An 18,033-nucleotide genomic window follows, 5' to 3' on the forward strand; every position below is an offset into this window, starting at 1 on the left:
TCCATGGTGCAGGAGCCATGTTTGACATTACAACCTGTTTGCTGCTGAGTGTTTACCCCTAAAAGCCTTCAGTAAGGACAACGTCTTTCCAGCTTGCAGAAATTTAGGAAATTTACCCCAAAGCTGGCTGGCCTTTGTTGACATCCTGTTACTTTTGCATTGCTTATTTTCTACCAAACTCGACTCAACTTTTAGCCGCTGAAGTGTGTGTTATTTGGAAGTTATATAAGTGAAAGTCATTTCATCAGATCCTAATCTTGTTATGGGTAGCTCTTCATCTTTATTCCTCCTGCAGCAATGGAAAGCGATTGTCTATCCGGTTATCTGTCCTGTTCAGTGTTTCTGCAGCATTTTCTCTTGCACGTAAAATACTAGGTTTGTGACTGGATGTAGACGACCAGGGAGGAAACGACACGTGTTTCTGTGCACGGGCAACAGCACATCTGATATTATGTGACTTTAGGTTTTCTAAGGTGAATGCTGGAACTAAATATATCTTTGTCAAAGGTTTATGAGGTGTTAGTGTTTATTCGTAACAGAAATTTGAGCTACACCAAATTTGGCAATATTTGTAAATGCTATTGATCCGTATTTTATCCTACACTGGTGGAAGGGATGACGGCCTTAGCGGTCATGACATTGTCAAAGCTAAATAATGAATTTCAGTGATTTTTTTGTATGTTTTCAGCAAATTACTGCTGAACACCTGCCAAAGGGAATACTTTTCTCATTTTTGCTGCTTCACTGCTGTGCATGTGTAATTTGGCAAGCATAACAAGTTCTCCAACGACCTGCACTAAAATGTTAATGCTAGGATGGGATGAGTGGTCAGCTGGGATTGCTAACTGGAGATGGAGTTTTATTTATGACTTGGTCACCTGTATGAGTAAGAACCTGGCCTGATTGTTATTTGGTTCCAGTTCAAATGATGCTGGTGATCCAAAGACAATGTCATGAAGAGACGGTGTGGCGTGTTCTAAATAAGCTTTCTGGGTTAATTTCCTCCCTGACACAGAAAGTATTACACCATCTTGCGTATTACAGGAGCACTTCCTTAATTGCTGTTGTATTCTGGTTTTCCAAGTGTGCAGAAGATCAAACATTAGCGATTGCTTTGACCTCTGTAAGGATGCAAGTGATCCTTGGCTGATACTCCCATGCCCTGGAGACCTAACGCGCGACCTGCACTACCTTTTTTCCCTTCTTTCAGCAGAGATTGCTTTCCAGCCCAAATTAAAATGGGCTGGTAAAATAGTGAGATGCAGTTTATAGTTCCCTCAGCTGTGCTGTGCTCGCCTCATTGATACTGTAAACTGCGATCCACCGCCTTTCAACAGCGCTAAATTGATTTGAAAGAAAAGTCATTTTCTAGTAACGTAGTGAATGCAGTAGGCATGGAAAAAGAAAAGGCAGGTTTAATTGTCATTCTTTTATGGAAGGATGTCAAGAAGTGGTTTTCCTGTGACTGTTGTGGGTGCTGTACTAGGCAGAGCGGGGGCTGTTTGCTTTTGAAATACGTCTTTCTGCAGTGTGGTGCAGCTTATGCACTCTGGGACTCTGTGCTCCTCATGGCTCATCAGCTTGTGAAGTCAAGTACTCAAAAGCTGGGAACTGGCAGAGCTGAGGGTGTTTGTGCAGCCTTAATTTGGTCACCCTCCGTCTAGGCCTTGGATTATGCGATTACCTACTTTTTTTTCTCTTTCTGCAAGAACTTTGCCTGGTTTGCCTCCAGAGATTTATTGTGCGCTGCTCTAAAAATTCTAAAATTATTGGGAAGGGCCTTTGTTTCTTTGAGATAAGTAAGATTCACCTTTGCTCTAACAGCTCTGAGGTGACATGTGGGCTCACCTTGTGGGTTCAGACAGCTCAATTCAGATGTTTCTATGTGAACTGCATGCCTGATCTCCCCTTACAGCCAGTGGAGATTTAGCCAGCAAAGCCTAGAGAGGAATCCAGCTCATGCTGAAGCAGGTACCTGTGCTGGGTCTGCGTTGCAATCTATGCTGTTAACTGGGCACCACCGACTGCCACAGGAGATGAGAGCCCCAGCTCCATCTAGATGTTTGCATCCATGAGCTGAATCCTGCGCCGAGAGTCTTGACTCCATTTCAGGCACAGGCAGGAGGTGTTTTCTTCATTGTCTCTGACTCCTTGAGCTCGTGCTGGTTTTTGATGCAGCATCACTTTTTGCAAGATACTCCAATTTCTTCCAGCGTTGGTTCTTGGTCCCATTCTCCTTTCCAGGTCTTTGCTTTTCCCCACCTTTAGGAAGACACAAGTGGTCACTCACCTTTGGTTGTACTCTCTCTTTCTGTTCTGTCTCCTCTCTGGTGGGTTTGTCTTGTTGTAAGCCAGTTTGTGCCATTCACAGGGGGTTGTAGCCATGACATGAAACATTTGGCTTCACGCCGTAGCACGGACTTGCTCCTTGGGACCAACACATCTTCCCTGGAGTTGCATGGGATGTCTGTGCCTAGGGAGGATGTGGTTTTAAGCTACTGTAGCAACTAAAAGCTGAAATACTTTTCCAAAGCAATCAAGTCAATCACCATTAAAAGTTGAGTAGCTGGTGGCATCTTAGTCGGAGCTACAATGGACAGCACATGGAGCTGGGGAAATTACACCATCAGCTCTTGTAGTTTGCTGCAGCAAGCCTCTTCTTCAACGTGTGGTTTTACAAGCACGGAGAAAACAAGCGTGTGTATGTTTTTGTAGTGCTTTGATGTATGTAGATCATATTGCAGCTTTATAGGTGAGGGAGTTGCTTTGGCAAGAGAGCGAGATTAGCGAAACCGTAGCTTTTCACCGGCAGTTTTGGCTGATGACTGCTTTTTATTAGCTCTGTTTATAATTTTATTGATACAATTTCTTTGTTTCCTCAAAGCAGCAATCAAGCTGTTTTTCCTTCCTCAAGCAAAATGTTTGTATCGGAGTGTCAGATGGGGATGAGATGAATTCTGTTTAATAGGTAGATGCACAAACTACAAAGCAAGTTTTTTGCTGGACAGTCTTTATGCAACTATAGCTTTTAGGGCATTTAATTGTCAGAACTATATGCAGCACCAGAGCAGCAGAAGTGATTGTTTTCCTCAATAACAGCTAGGAAATGGTTGTTACTGAGAATATGCAACTTTCCCTAGGCCACAGTGAGTCAGTATCAGAACTGAAATTGGAACTATTTTTTTTTTTTAATATATATGTCTCACCTAGTGCTGTCTGTCTCATCAACTGTAGCAACAAAACCTTGAACTTCAGTTTAGATTTAATAAGAGACTGTCATGTCATTTTTTCCCTCCCAAATCTCTTTTTAGCCTGCGTCTGTAACGATATATTGACTGTTCTGTGGTAAACTCTCTATGACCTAATCATTGATCATATTGATTGGGTAACAGACGTTGACATTGTTGCTCTCTCAAGTTTCCCCGGACTAAATTGCACAGCAAAGATGTGAGAAATCAAGGGCAAATCTTGGGCATCTCCTCATGCAAGTTTTATAACACTTTGTTTCACTGTATATAGAAGGCTGATGAGCTGCTTGCACTTCAGTGTCTCTGTGGTGACATGGTTTGTTGTTCAGAGGATGTGTTATCTGCTTCTGTATGCTTGGATAAAAAGAGAAAGGGACGTAGAATAAAACCTGTCCTGTGGGAATAGCTGATATCGATTGCCTGGTAGAGGTGGAATTTAACTAAAAGTCAAATAAAATTGTACTGGAATCCACAGAAGGGACAGCTGAAATGGGACTAAGAGCTACTTCTTTTTAGATTTTATATTGCTTGGTGAAAAGATACTAGAAAGGCAAAATTGACCAAAATGAAATATTAATCAAATGCAGCCTACAGCCTTCTGCCTTTCTCCCCTTGAAATACTGTGTGGGTTAAGGGCACCACGCTGCACAGAACTGATGCTTAAAGCAAAGAGTAGGACTCTGTATTTAGTGTTTATCCTGGATTACTGGACAGAAATTCCCAAACTGTCACTGAGAATTGCGTTTGATTCTTTTTAAAACTTCATAGCTTCAAGTGTCTCCAATTTTCTTTAATTGTACTGAGCGTATTTTTTTCTAAGCTTTTCTTCTGCACCATAAACTGACACATGGTTTTGAAAATAATACTGTTTGGGGTTGATGACCCTCACGTGTGACCTGTGTGATTTTGGTAGCCTGGGAGGGCATGAAATTACTTGTAAGCTATTTTCTTCTCTTAGATAGGAGAGGAGCTGCTGCTTGGCACAGGAAATCTTACCCTCTTCTGTAGCAAGCCCAGAGCTTCATAGTGCCTTCAAGTTTCTGGTCATCTGAACCGCTTGTTCCTTTTTGCAGTTTTGTCAAGTCTTTCGGGATGACATTCATGGCTTTTTTTATTTGGTTGTCATTTTCAAATGCTATTAGTGGTAATTAAAGGTGATAAAAAAAACTGTACAAGCAAGGACGGAAGTTTTAGAATTGCTGGTTGAGTGCATTGGCAACTGACCTGTCGTTTCATCCATATGTGGCTCATTGATCTGCTTGTCTTGGCTTCTGAAAACCCAAGCTGGAATGATCAGGTTGGTGTGTTGAACTAGCTGCATCTTCCACATATAAGATGGATGGGTGGGTGGGTTTTTTTACTGACATTCATGTATTAGTCTGAAATTTAAAGTGTCTGGCTCGTGGTCAAGGAAGGTGTGTACACTCTTCATCTAATAGATTGAGCATGGGCTTAGGAAGTGGACATTTTACAAGCACTTTCTGTATTTTCTTCTTTCAGGCATCTTGGAAAAACTTGTGTTTTGCTGATGTGTTGGAGTTCAACTGTCTTTATTAGGATAACAGTTGTTTCCTTTAGCTGCAAAAAAACCCAAACCACCTCCCACTTTATGTAGAATGTAGAGAGATTCTTGTTTCCATAGTACATGTTTTCATCTTACAGCAGATGAATTCTTTTCCTCTGGGTACTTGAAATGGGCTAATGTTTCAACAGATTTATTTATGCATAAATAACTGAAAGATGTTAGGAGATGGAATAAATTATCAATTTACACAAAGAGGAAAGGCCTTAGTGGTGTCCTAGAGGAATCTGTGCCAGAATAGATGGCCTTGACCACACTGGGTGGGTGGTGAGGGGGCAGGTGAATATTAGTGTAGATATAGAATGATGTGTATAAGAAAGATTTTTTTTTTTTTTTTTTTTTTCCTTATTTTACTACAAAACAATGATCTCCAAGTTGGCTAATGCCACTCAAGAACAAGATTTTAAAGTTAATAGTAGATAACTGTGAGAAATACAGGCTTGGTGCTTGATATTAGTTAAAAGACTAACTCAGTGTGAGGAATTATAATGAAGGGAATAGAGAGCAAACTGGGAAATATTGTATGCTGCTACGTAATTCAGCACTGCCTTCACAGCTTGAACCTTTGTTCAGTAGTTCTTTTTAAAAATAAGGGAGGGGAGAAGGAAAATGATACTGTAGAACCAGGGAAAAAATATTTGAGTGTGATATAACAGAGACCTATGAAATCCTGAGCAGCATGGAGAAGACTTTAAAAAAGGATAAACGTAGATTATCTCCTACAGCACAAGAACTAGGGTTATCAGATGAAAAGAGAATTAAATGCAAAGGAGACACTTTGTGCAGTACATAGACTGAGGGGTGACCGAACACTTTCATAGCAAAAATATCCATTGAGAGCTGCGAAGTCCTGAAGACACCTGCTACTACTGAAGGCATCATCTCTGGCTCAGGGAGTCCCTGAGGAAGAAATAATTGGCAATATTCAAGGAAAATACCACTGCAGCCTGCCCTGCTCCTACTGCTCTAGTCTAAGCATCTGCAACAGCCGTGAGTGGATGGGATGTTGGGCTAAATAGACCTTTGGACTTCCCTTGTGCACTGTTCATGTGTTTCTGGAGCATACAGGTCCCTTGTTCCACCTCTAGACCAGGTTGGTTTGTTAGTGGCGCTCCAGTTGACATCTGAAGGCAGTTCAGAGACATGGATCTCTTTGAGCCTTGGTGTGGGGAAGCTGGTAGCTCACCTCACTGCTTCTGTTCTGGGAGAATCATAGAATGGCTTGAGTTGGAAGGGACCTTAATGACCATCTAGTTCTAACCACCCTGCCATGGGCAGGGACACCCTACACTACACCAGATTGCTCAAAGTGTCATCCAACCTGGCCTTGAACACTTCCAGGGATGGGGCATCCACAGCTTCTCTAGGCAACCTGTTCCAGTGCCTCAGCACCCTTAATGTAAAAAATTTCTTCCTTAGATCTTATCGAAATCTCCCCTCTTTCTGTTTAAAGCTGTTGCCCCTTGAAATGTGAAGACTTTGGTCTCCGAGTCTATAATTTGGCTGTGCTCACTGGGGCAGGTTTGAAAAAGGCAGAGGGCTAACATAAGGGAGGAGGACATAAGCACTCTCCTGCCCATACCCTTGTTTCAGCTTTTTTCCCTTAAACCTTTTTAGTTTTGACTGAAATAGGTAAAAAAGAGATTGCAACTGGGCTCCTGTTAGAGCCATGCATATGTGGGTTTTTTGTTTGACATACTGCACTCTAGCATATGCTTATTCATCCTGGTGTTTTCATTTATAGCTTGCTAGTAATTTGTTGCTGAAAAAAAACAACCAAACATTATCTGTATTGCTCTTGCCTTGAACTTGATGGATGGGAGCTTAGAAAATAAGCCTGCAGTGTTAGAAGGTCCTGTCAGGGTTTTCTGTTCAGTGGCCTTTTTTTGCCTCCTGAGCCAAGACAAACCTTTCAGGGCCTGCTCAGATGTCCTCTGAGAATAGGCAGTGATTATGGCTTTTGAAATAATTGTGCATTTATTAGCCCAGCAGGGTAAGGGCAGAGCAGCTCTGGTGCATGGTGCTGTCCTGAGCAGTGGGGTCCCTCCAGCAGAGCTACAGGCTCCTTGCCCAGAGGTCCTCTATGTGACGTTGCTCTCTGAAAGCTGTGAATGATATAAAAATAAACCAAACCACCCGCTTACCCCCTTTCTTCTATAGCTAACATCATTACCTCCTTGTCGTTACAGCCAGGCGTTTAATTAGTCCATGCAAATAGCCCTACTTTCATTAGGCCTGAAGTGTGTTAACGTAACTGCGCTGCTTCTGCTCGTGCTGTGCTTTTTCATCGGAGGATTTTCAGATGTCAGATCTATTCATGGTGGTTACAGCTTGGTAAACAAATTAAGAGAGAGAGAAAACTGGTAAGTTCTAGGGTTGGTTTTTTTTTTTTGCTTCAGAGTAGATACTATTTTGAACACAGATCCTATCCTGGATTTCTAACACCAAGTGACATAGCAAGAGGGAACATAATTATGTATGACTTATCTGTTAGTGGCATTTCACCAAAATAAAAGGATTTGTTCTTGCTTGTCTTTTAGCAGGTATACATACTGTAACTTTATCAAAATTGGAAAATTCTATTTTAGTCAATAAATGACTATATTTTAAGTAACTCACTTTTTAAGTATTTGAAAACTGAACCTTGGAAAACTGATGCTGATGAGAAACCAAAGCAGTCTGCCATACTGCTGGTAGGGGTGATAAAGAAGACACCGAAAGGTTGTAATAAAAAGGGAGCAGTATAAGACCAAATAACTGGCATTTGAGCTTTCAGAAATATTTGCTCTGGGCAATCATCAGACATTCGACTTTTGAAACATGTTGGATGAGTAAGATGCCACCTGTTTTGTTTACTAGCAGGAAATTGCAGATACTGAATTAATTATCACTAGCTATGTTTCAGAGATTGACATTGTGATAAAGCGGAGCTATTAGAGATCAAGAAAAAGGAGGCATTTAAGTAATAGCTGAGGATGTGGTACGTAAGATACTTTTGTATTATATCAGCAGTTTCCTCTTCAGAAACCAATGGTGTCACTTTTTTGTCTTAATTCCACGTGTATAGACGTCATTGTCTGTCTTGAACACCTGTAATTGTGTTACACCTAGGACCATGCTCCTTGTAGTCAAGGGCACAAGAAGGTTTTTTTTCAAGGTATCAGACTTGTTTGAGATGCTGGATATTGGCAACAGTTGTTCACAAAGTTAAGGCCAGGAACTTTCTGCCAAGGACTCCTTTGGTTGCTGATGAAAATTCTTCATTTTCCCACCCAGCCCTGCAACACTTCCCTTTTTCCACAAGGCTCTAAGCACCTCTTCTTCCAAGGTGGGTTTTCAACTGTGTTTTTTGGGAGGATAAGCTAAGGGCACATAAGCAGCAGTGCCTTCCCCTTCCCAGCTAAGCTGTGACCACTCATTATGATGTGTATGAATATGGAGCACCATGCTTCGCAGAAATTGCTGCTATTGGATAATCCATTGGCAACAATCAAGTGATCAAGTAATATGAGCATCTTCATAATTTATGCCATCTTCACCTTCAGGAAGGTTTTCTTTGGCTTTTGAAGTAATTCTGGAATGTTCTTTAGGCAAGTTTTTGGGGTCTGTTGAGTTGGATGAGTTGTTCTAGATCCTCCCCTTCTTTCTTTATAGGTGGGTACACCTAAACACTTCTTGCTTGTGGTGATTGGTTCTCTTTGATGTTGCCTCTGAACTGTTTCTGCTGCTTCTTGTGCCCTTTTCTGCTCTTTTGCCTCTTGTTGCCTCCTCTTTATGTACTCTCCTACTCTGAAACATGTAAAACAGATAAATGATTTCAAGGCGTGTGATTAACGTTAAGCCACCTGCTTTATTCTTATAGTTTATCTCTTCTGAGCTTGTTGGGATGATGCAGGTGTTTCTGTGTTGTCTGGCATCCTGCCACTCTGATCCCAAGCAGGGAGCCTGGAAGCTGCTGTAGTATGGATTGTAAATAATTGAATCTTTGATGTTGAGGTCTCTTAGCTGATGAGGCTTTTATCTGTAGACCAAAGTTTAATCGAGAGCGAGTGGAGACTTTGTTAAATAAGTTGGTTTATGCCAGAGCTGTGCTGTCTGTTTTTTGTCTAAGTGAGAAAGTGTCTGAGACCCTGTGTCAAACTGCTGTGTCTGGCGGAGAGGTAGGTGCCTTTTTGATCTGAAAAACACCAAGCTTGTTTTAGAGGCAGATTCTGATTTGAAGGTCTGCTTAATGTACCAGCTTTCTCTGAAAATTCAGTCAAATATTCTCTAATGATTAAAATTAACAATCTCTCCTTGTCCCTATTTCAGACAGTTCTGTAATCATGCTGAAAAGCACTGACTTCACAATAGCTATGTCTGTGCAAATATTAAGGTTTCTCTGTATCTCATTTCCTTCATTTTTATGGCTTAGCATCTATTTTATTTGCATAATTCACCTCTGTGGTCAGTCTATTATCAAAATTGCTCCACTGTCATCTTATGCTATACAGTTGTCTTGATTTCTGATTATGCTTTTGATTATGCTTTTGATTATGTGAATTGTAATACAGCTCAGCAGCACTGTATTACAAATAACAAATAAGACTGTTCCAGGGAAGGAGGAGAAATACTGTAAGATGTTTGTTGCTGCTTTAGAAGATAAAATCCATCTCCACTCTCAGGTTCCAGAAGAAATGCACATCATAAATGTTAACACCAGAATGACCCTGGAAATCAGACAGACTTGTTTATACAAGACCATCATGAGTGGAGTTTTCGACTTGAATTCATCTGATTTTTCAGGGCTTGCTCTATTTTTCTTCTTTTGGTCATCAGTTAATAATAGTCTTGGTCATCAACAAGGTCGTCTTAACCTCTTGTGGCTGAGTATCCTGAGTCACTCTCTCCAGAGCTCTAGATGCTGCTTTTCAGACCGTCTGCCTAGCTGGATAGAGTCTGTTTCCTCTTCATATCTGCCTTGGCTAGCATGCCATTCCTGCAGGACAGGTGGTTAGATGTCTTGTTTTTAAAGATTAAGTGAAGGCAAATCCATCATCTCCGTTATCATGGTAAGTCACTGTGTTACAGGGTTTTTTTGAGAAATGAAGTGTAATATGCATAAACTTCTGCACGAGAATTGACTTGATACAGTGGGGTATTTTGACATTAAAAAAGAGACTGAAACAACATGTCACCCGTTACATTAGTTTAAAAAACTGGCGTAGCAGAAAATTATTGTCATTGACCTGAATGGTTTCTAATAGGATTCTGTTGTTTTTGCCTCTGGGCCTTGTGTTTAATACTTGCGTTAAAATAGTAATTTCTAAGGGTTGGCAGGAGCTATCAATATTGGAGATAGGCAAATAAGGGATAAATTTGTATTCCATAGTAAGTTGTATACAAGCAAACTGTGTACTTTATTATGGGAAAATGTAAAGCTGTTTTTCTAGGAATGGTGCAGGATTCTATTCTGAGAAGCAGCGAAATATCTAGAAAATATTTAGGAGTTAAGTCGCATTATCATGAGCTTTCTGTATGATTCAGCAGGCAAATTACCCTTGAGTGTATAAATAGTGTAAAATTGGATAGGAATAGGCAAATCATATTCCAGCTGGATATAGTACTGGTGTGTCCACAAAGTTCTGTGGCTGTTTTTGGTATCAAAGGCAACAAGAAGAATGCTTAAAAACTGGAGGTAGTGCTAAGAAAAGGTGTGAAAATGATGTAAGCATTAGAATATATGCACTTAACAATATACAAAACTCCTTGAATATAGTCTGACAGCCTGATACCTGCTAGAAAGGCAACATGGTGGAACACAATTAATTTAAGAGATTTCTGGAGTGCATTATGATGATATTTTGAAATAGTTGGCTCATCCAGTGCCAAAGAGAGATGCTTTCCTAGATCCGCTGCTCAGAAAGAGCTGGTTGAGGGAGGGATGTGGTCTTGGCTGCAATGACTTTGAGATGTTAGAGCTTAAGATCCTGGGAGATGTGAGTAACTGAATAATGACATTGGAATTCAAGACAACAGACTTGAAAGTTTCCAGGGAACTAAAAGGCAGAATCCCATGGGAGGATGCCCTGAAGGGTGAATAAGCCCAGGTGAGTTTAGCTGATTTTTGCAGGACAACCTCCTCAATTTGCAAAGACAGTGAGTGCATCTTGGTGTGCAGGAAACCAAGCAGGCACGACAGGTCACCAGCTTTGCTTAACTGCTTGATGTGGAAGTCCTGATGGAGCTCAAACATGAAAAAAGGACTGTGTGCAGAAGGTGAAAGGAGGTATGGGATACCCAGGAGGGATTCAGGCAGGCAGAGGGCACATTAGGAAAGTTTAGCTGGAGTTGAAACTCCAAGGGATTATAGGGCAACAAGAAGGACTTCCACAAATGTACGTTTGTCAGCAAATGAAGACAAAAGGAAACGTGGGTCTGTGACTGGATGAGGCAGGCAACTCTGTGATGAAGGACACAGGAAAAGGCTGAGATATGCAGTGTTTCTTTGTCTCGGTCTTTATTTGCAAGATCTGCTCTTGCTAGGTGGTGATTTGGGGTGAGAGGAAGTGCCTATGGCAAAGGATTGCACTGGGAACCACTGGCAAATTGGACACATGCAAGTCTGGAACAGGATGAGTGAGGCAGCTCCACCTCACCTTGGAAAGATTGTGACAACTGAGAGGTCCCCAGTGGCTGGAAATACCATAGAATCATAGAATGGTTCGGGTTGGAAGGGACCTCAAAGATCATCTAGTTCCAACCCCCCTGCCATGGGCAGGGACACCCTCCACTACACCAGGTTGCCCAAAGCCTCATCCAACCTGGCCTTGAACACTTCCAGGGATGTGGCAGCCACAACTTCTCTGGACAACCTGTTCCAGTGCCTCACCACCCTCTGAATGAAAAATTTCTTCCTTATATCTAATCTAAATCTCCCCTCTTTCAGTTTAAAGCCATTGCCCCTTGTCCTATCCCTACATACCCTTGTAAAAAGTCCCTCTCCAGCTTTCCTGTAGGCCCCCTTTAAGTACTGAAAGGCTGCTAGAAGATCACCCCGGAGCCTTCTCTTCTTCAGGCTGAACAGCCCCTCCAACTCTCTCAGCCTGTCTCCATAGCAGAGGTGTTCCAGCCCTCGGATCGTCTTTGTGGCCCTCCTCTGGGACCCGCTCCAGCAACTCCATGTCCTTCTTGTGTTGGGGACTCCAGAGCTGAACGCAGTATTCCAGGTGGGGTCTCCTGAGAGCAGAGCCAAGGGGCAGAATCCCCTCCTCGACCTGCTGGCCACGCTCCTTTTGATGCATCCCAGAATACAGTTGGCTTTCTGGGCTGCCAGCGCGCATTACCAGCTTATGCTGAGCTTCTCATCCACCAGCACTCCCAAGTCCTTTTTCTCAGGGCTACTCTCAATCCATTCTCCACCCAGCCTGTACTTGTGTTTGGAATTGCCCCGACCCATGTGCAGGACCTTGCACTTGGCCCTGTTGAACTTCATGAGGATCTCACAGGCCCACCTCTCCAGCCTGTCAAGGTCTCTCTGTCTTCAGGAGGGTGAGAAGGAGAACTACAGGCTGGTAAGCATCGCCTTAGTCCCCAAGAACATTAGGGAGCATGTCTTTGCGGAAGCTGCTTCCGTGGTTGGGAGGGTGGCAGGAGGATTCAGCACAGACTTGCGAGGACAAAAACGTCGCTACCCAAGCTGCTAGAAATAGGGGAATCCACCATGTTGCCAGTGGGCAGTTAGGATGAGACCTGGGCACTGAAAGTAGGGGATGAGAAAAGTCAGTCTTGAAATAGCCAACCTATTATAAATTGTCACATAAATCACTAATTAATAATAAACAATCCGACTTGAGACCTGCAAAGCAGGATCAGATTTCAAAGATATACTTCTTAAAAAATAAAAGCCAAAAAAATCCAGAAAGCTTTCTGCACAAAAAAAAAAGTGTTAGTCTTAAGCTTACATTAGTTTGGCTTTTGTTTTTCTCTGTTGGCCAGTAAGTATCTGTCTCAGATCCTGACTGTGCTTTAAATTAATTTCCCAATTTGTTTGGGAAAAAAAAAAAAATCAGTGTCTGTCTTGATGTAAATCCAGTATTTAATATGTAACCTTTTATATAGTATTTCCTGCCGTTTTCAGGTCTCCAGGCTCTCTCTTATAGCTCATAGCTCACTATTGACTTGGTCAGTGAAGAAGGTGCTAATTGTGCATAGAGAGATGATGAAACTAGATGTTAAACACTGACAGATTTATTTTTTAAAAAATAAAATTTTAACTTATTTGTATAATGCAGCTTTGTACTGCATAATGATAACCAGTACAACTTTAATGGGCGCGATTTGATAACTCCTTCCATAAAATGACTGGTTATGTAAATCTAGTAAAGCTGTTAATTCATGTCCACTTCTGATACTCTGTGTTTTGGCTTCCTAATTTATAATCTTACAATTTGTGCCTGTCCTTAGTTTTAGTATTAGGTTTCAAATGAAGTAGAGTTTCTCATTTTGCAGCTAGGAAAAATTTTGAACATCCAAATGAGTATTTAAAGTACAAAGTTGAGAAAAGACAGAAGAAAAGTCAAATTTCTCTTTATTCAGGAAATGAAGGAGATGTGTTGCCAGAATCACCTTCCGTGGGCAGGTGGCTGTCACGCACTTCTTTCTCTTTTTCAATTAGTTGAAAGGAATCTGTAGTCTTTAGTAAATGTGGACCACGCGATTCAAGCATTTATTTTATCTTAATGGAGATGTGTTCACTTGCTACAGGTCTTCAGGACTGTGGTGAAGAGCTGGAGGACTTGTGGCTTGGGTTGAAAATGTCTGTGTCCTACAGAAGATGATGATTTGATGAGGCTTGTGACTTTTCTTGGAAGTGCCATCTTGGTTACTTTATCTGTTCTGGGTTCATCTTTGTTTTGCTTTTCTGATTATCACTAAGACACACATCTCTTTTCAGCGTAGCGTTGGGCAAGACAATTTTACCAGCCCTTACACCATACTGAAACCCTTTGGTGCCCTTAGTAGGTGTTGTAGTTTAGGGTCTGTTGGTATTAATTATATTCAGCACTTTATATCTTGGCCATAAATTTGCTTGGAGAGGCATATAACTATTTTTGTCTCCTCTCAGTATTTCCAGCCATGATTGCAGGTGCTTAATATGAGCGCATACCCTCTGGCGTGATGAGTGAGTTCTCTGGTGACTTTTTTTTTCCCCCCCTCTTAGCTAAAATTTCACTCTTTAATTCTTGCAAATCACATCTTTTAAAAGTGGGCATTTTTCAGTCTGATGTTAATGAATCACATGTTGGCGATGTTTTCCCTGATGTAATAAACAATTATTCTGTTAAGTCTGTCAGATTAGTGAGCCACAAACTCTGAAATGTTTTACATGATTTTGTTGGGTTTTTTTTAAGATGCTTATGCTGACAGCCATCACAGTCTGTCCCCCAAATATCTTAGTCTTTATATATCTTGGGCTGTAAGAGTTTGAAGGGAGTTAATATTTTTACTTGTGAGTATGAGCCCTTGGGATTTTTTGCTGGGCTTTTTGGGCAGGTGATTGAAGCAAGTTTTTTTGGAATTGTTTTGTCAAATTGGACCTCCATCGTGCTCTAAGGTAGACTCTGGAGGTTTATTTTGATTCAGAAGGTTCCAGCTATCCAGAGCCACAAATTGGATGATGAATCTTTATAGAACACCTAATAAAGAGCTGAAGTTAGTCATCTTTGTGATTTTGATATGCAATATTCTTTGACGTATAAGTGTAACATCCCTCTCTTACTCAAGGTGTCCTCTTTTCAGCAACATTTAATATTAATACTGGGATCTTCATCATTTGAGACCATTAAAGAGACCGATAATCCTCTCAAACAGCGACTGTTAATTCTGCCCACATCCTGGCTTGGGAATTATCCAGATTCTCTTCAGTTTCAAATGGTTTCAAAAAAAGTTTCCTTCTTCCTGCTGTAAATCTTTTCTCCTGTGCTGCAGTCCTCTGTTACACAACCACCATACTCTGCAGGAACGATCATCCCTGTATGGAAAGGAATATTATCCTTTCATTTAGGTGGTGTTGGAGAGAGTGTTGCTTGATGGTTTTCTTTTGTAAACTTTGGTTCAAGTGTTTGGATTCCTTTTCGCCTTTGTTTTACTCTCTTGTAGGTACAAACTTACTGTTTGTCCATCAGTAGAGGATTTTTCTACTAGCTGGAACAATTAGTCTTTGTTAGACATCCAATGATAAATGGGAGAGGAGGGGAAAAAGGTTAACAATGAATTTTGTTTCAGCATTAGGCTTCAATGAAGTTGTGAGCATGCTGCTTGCTCACAAAGGAAAGTGATTTGTGGAATTTTTCATGGACAGTCTTGTACATTTTCTTGTGAGGACACAGCTGGATCTTGTCCCAGTCCCTGCAATTTATCTGTACACCATGGGAATCCAACAAAAATGTACTGACTGCACCATGCTCTCCCTGACGTGAGATCCTGTATTATTGGCAGTGTCTGAATGGGAGCAAGTGCTCAGGCTGCCTTTGGTTTGTCCCCAAAACCAAACACGGTTCTCACTGCTTACCTTGACCTTCCCTTTTGCCCAGGCTTCATTTCCAGACAATGAGTACTGAAGACTTAGTCTGTCCTGGGAGCGTCTTCCCAACAAGTACTGTTTAAAAAAGCCCTGCAAGACTGCCACAGTCCAGTTCCTTTTCGTACAAAGCAAACCCCAGACTTGTATTGGTGCATATTCGTGTATTGTTTCATCCATGCATTTGCAGTAAGGTTGAGGGCACTCTTGCTGCTGGGATATTTGAGGGTTTTAACATGGATTTTAATTCTGGTCATGACATAGAAACTCTCACCTGGAAGATGTTGGAAACCCTTCTTGAAGTTACCTGTGACATCTTCACAATTTTAATAGAGGATGTGGGTTTTTTTGCAGATATTCAGAACGAAGCCTGACGAAATGCATTGGGATAACGATAGAGACCAGACCCGATTACTGCCTGAAGCGGCATTTAAGTGACATGTTATCCTACGGCTGTACGAGGCTGGAGATTGGAGTGCAGAGCGTGTACGAGGACGTGGCCAGGGACACCAACAGGTGAGGAGAAAACGTCGATGCAAAGCTGAGCATGGCTGCTCACCATATGCTTTCTGGAATACTCTGGAGTAGCGTGTCTTGACCTGTTTGCTTGAACGCCTGTTTAACATTGAATGTTGAAACATTGAGCTCCTTTCATTGCTTGTGTGGCCATACATCTGTGAAGAAAAACTAATGAACTGCGGTGACTTTACAGATTTCTTTATGATATTGTGTAGATCATGGCTTGAGAAAATGGAGTTATTTGTGATGTTTTATTTTAAACTCGTATTCTTTTTCTGTATGGTACATTGCTTTTTTTTTTTTTTTAATTACTTCATAAATAAATGCAGTTTTGTGAAGTAGAACATGTGCCCAGAGAGAGCTCATAGTTCTTCTCCTACATAATTCATAGTCTATGGTCTTGAGTAGCTATAATGCAGTATAATCTATTGGAGGTGCTTTACCAGCAAACAGCATGTTCTCTACGCTGGGTACCTTCTTCTGCTGAGCATTGGAGAGGAGAGATGACATTGGCAAGTACAGAGGGCGAGACATAGCCAGAAACAGCACCTGTTGATAGTTTAACCACAGTCATTCTAGGTGTATGGCATCTCTAGGGATTTAAAAATATATTCACAAGAGGCCTGTGATTTATTCATTGTCGTACTGGACCTATGGCTGAAAGAACAGTTGTCTTACGTAGGAGAGGGCGCAATACATTGTTCATCTCACCTCATGTAGGCAAGTAAGCCAATCTCTTTTTTTTTCTTCTTTATTTTATTGCAAGTCTCAGAATTCTGTTCAGATTTTGAAAGAAACTATTTTTCTCTTTTTTCACTTCTGACACTCGTTCAACTTGCCTTGGTTTTATTGCGTATTCCAGTCACCTACCAAAGATGTTTAATAACCATAATCATATGTAATGACAGAGAAATTGTGGTTCAATAAGCAAAGCACATTTTTGTTAATACTTACCTTAAAGGCAGTAGTGCAAAACTGAAAATGTTGGACATTTTCTTTTAGAGACTTAAAGAAAGAATCTAAAATGAGTTTCCTCCTGTGGGTTCAGCTGGAGTGTTGCTGGTGTGTGGAAGCGCAGGGATGTCACTGCCATGAAATGGTCAGATCCAGGTCTCAGTAGACAGGAAAAGCCATTTATTGAGTAGTCCAAGAGTTAAGAACTAACATAGGTGGTACTTTCCTCCTCTAGATGTCAGAGCTTTCCAAAGGAAAAGATCCATACTAAGGAATGTAGCTAGATCTCAATCTTAGGCGAGACGTGTTCATTTACAGTTAATTCTGACACAAATTGCAAATGCAACAATTTCTCTTCAACTTTTAAAATCTTGTTTTCACCTTGAATCTTTTAAAAGTGTTCTATCCTGAGGTAGAACTGTAAAACCCCACTTAGATATCACTTCAGTCATCTTCAGTTTTCCTCCAGTTTTGCCTGACACATCAGAGCCGGAACCATAAATCATTCAAAGCTCTATGTCACTTTTGGCTCGTACATGTGCTAATGAACCCTTGCTTTCCTGCTGATGAATCAAAAGAAGAATGAAGTAGTACATTACTGACTTGATTTCACTGGGAAGTAATTCTGTATAGAATTATATTTGTGAAGGCTTTTGGCACTTTACAAAGCTGCTTGCAGAATTCCTAACGGGCTTTGCTGCACGCAGTCTCTGAGCAGGAAAAGCGCAGGCTGCTCGTTGAAATATCTCCCTCCCAACTTTTTAGAACAATGAATTGGAATATACTTTTAGGGAAGGGTGATTCAAGTTTCTCTTTCTTTTGAAATGACCTCATTTTGCTTCTGTTCTTCTTCTACTTTGTGGGGGATGTGTTTTGGCTTTAAACTTTTAATATTTTGCTTGTAGCAAAATGTCACATTACAACCAATTAGGCTAACTGTTTGGAAATTACTTTCTATTATGTTCCATAAGTCATTAGTGAGGTTTTTGAGTGCTTTTGGTGGCTGTGAGGCAGAAAAATATTCAAGAACAGATCTAGGCATCAAATAATCAAGTTATTGATGCAGCTCAAATTCCACTTCTAATAAGAAAATAATTTTTATTTATGAAGCAAGTCTCCATTTACTCCCCTCAGGCTACTCAAGGTCTTGAGTAATACTGTCCTTGAAC

At 41.0% G+C, this 18,033-nt stretch overlaps 1 protein-coding gene across 2 annotated transcripts in view; it reads left to right on the forward strand.

The window, feature by feature from the left end:
* Positions 1-18,033, forward strand: part of ELP3 (elongator acetyltransferase complex subunit 3) — a 96,383-nt gene that overhangs the window by 16,758 nt on the left and 61,592 nt on the right. For both annotated transcript variants that reach the window (XM_086631451.1, XM_086631452.1), the window contains exon 8: positions 15,746-15,907. In XM_086631451.1, coding sequence (XP_086487577.1) covers positions 15,746-15,907 — 162 coding nt within the window. The remainder of the gene's footprint in view (positions 1-15,745; positions 15,908-18,033) is intronic.

This window comes from Tauraco erythrolophus, chromosome 2 (genome assembly GCF_009769465.1).
Source record: "Tauraco erythrolophus isolate bTauEry1 chromosome 2, bTauEry1.pri, whole genome shotgun sequence".
NCBI lineage: Eukaryota > Metazoa > Chordata > Aves > Musophagiformes > Musophagidae > Tauraco > Tauraco erythrolophus.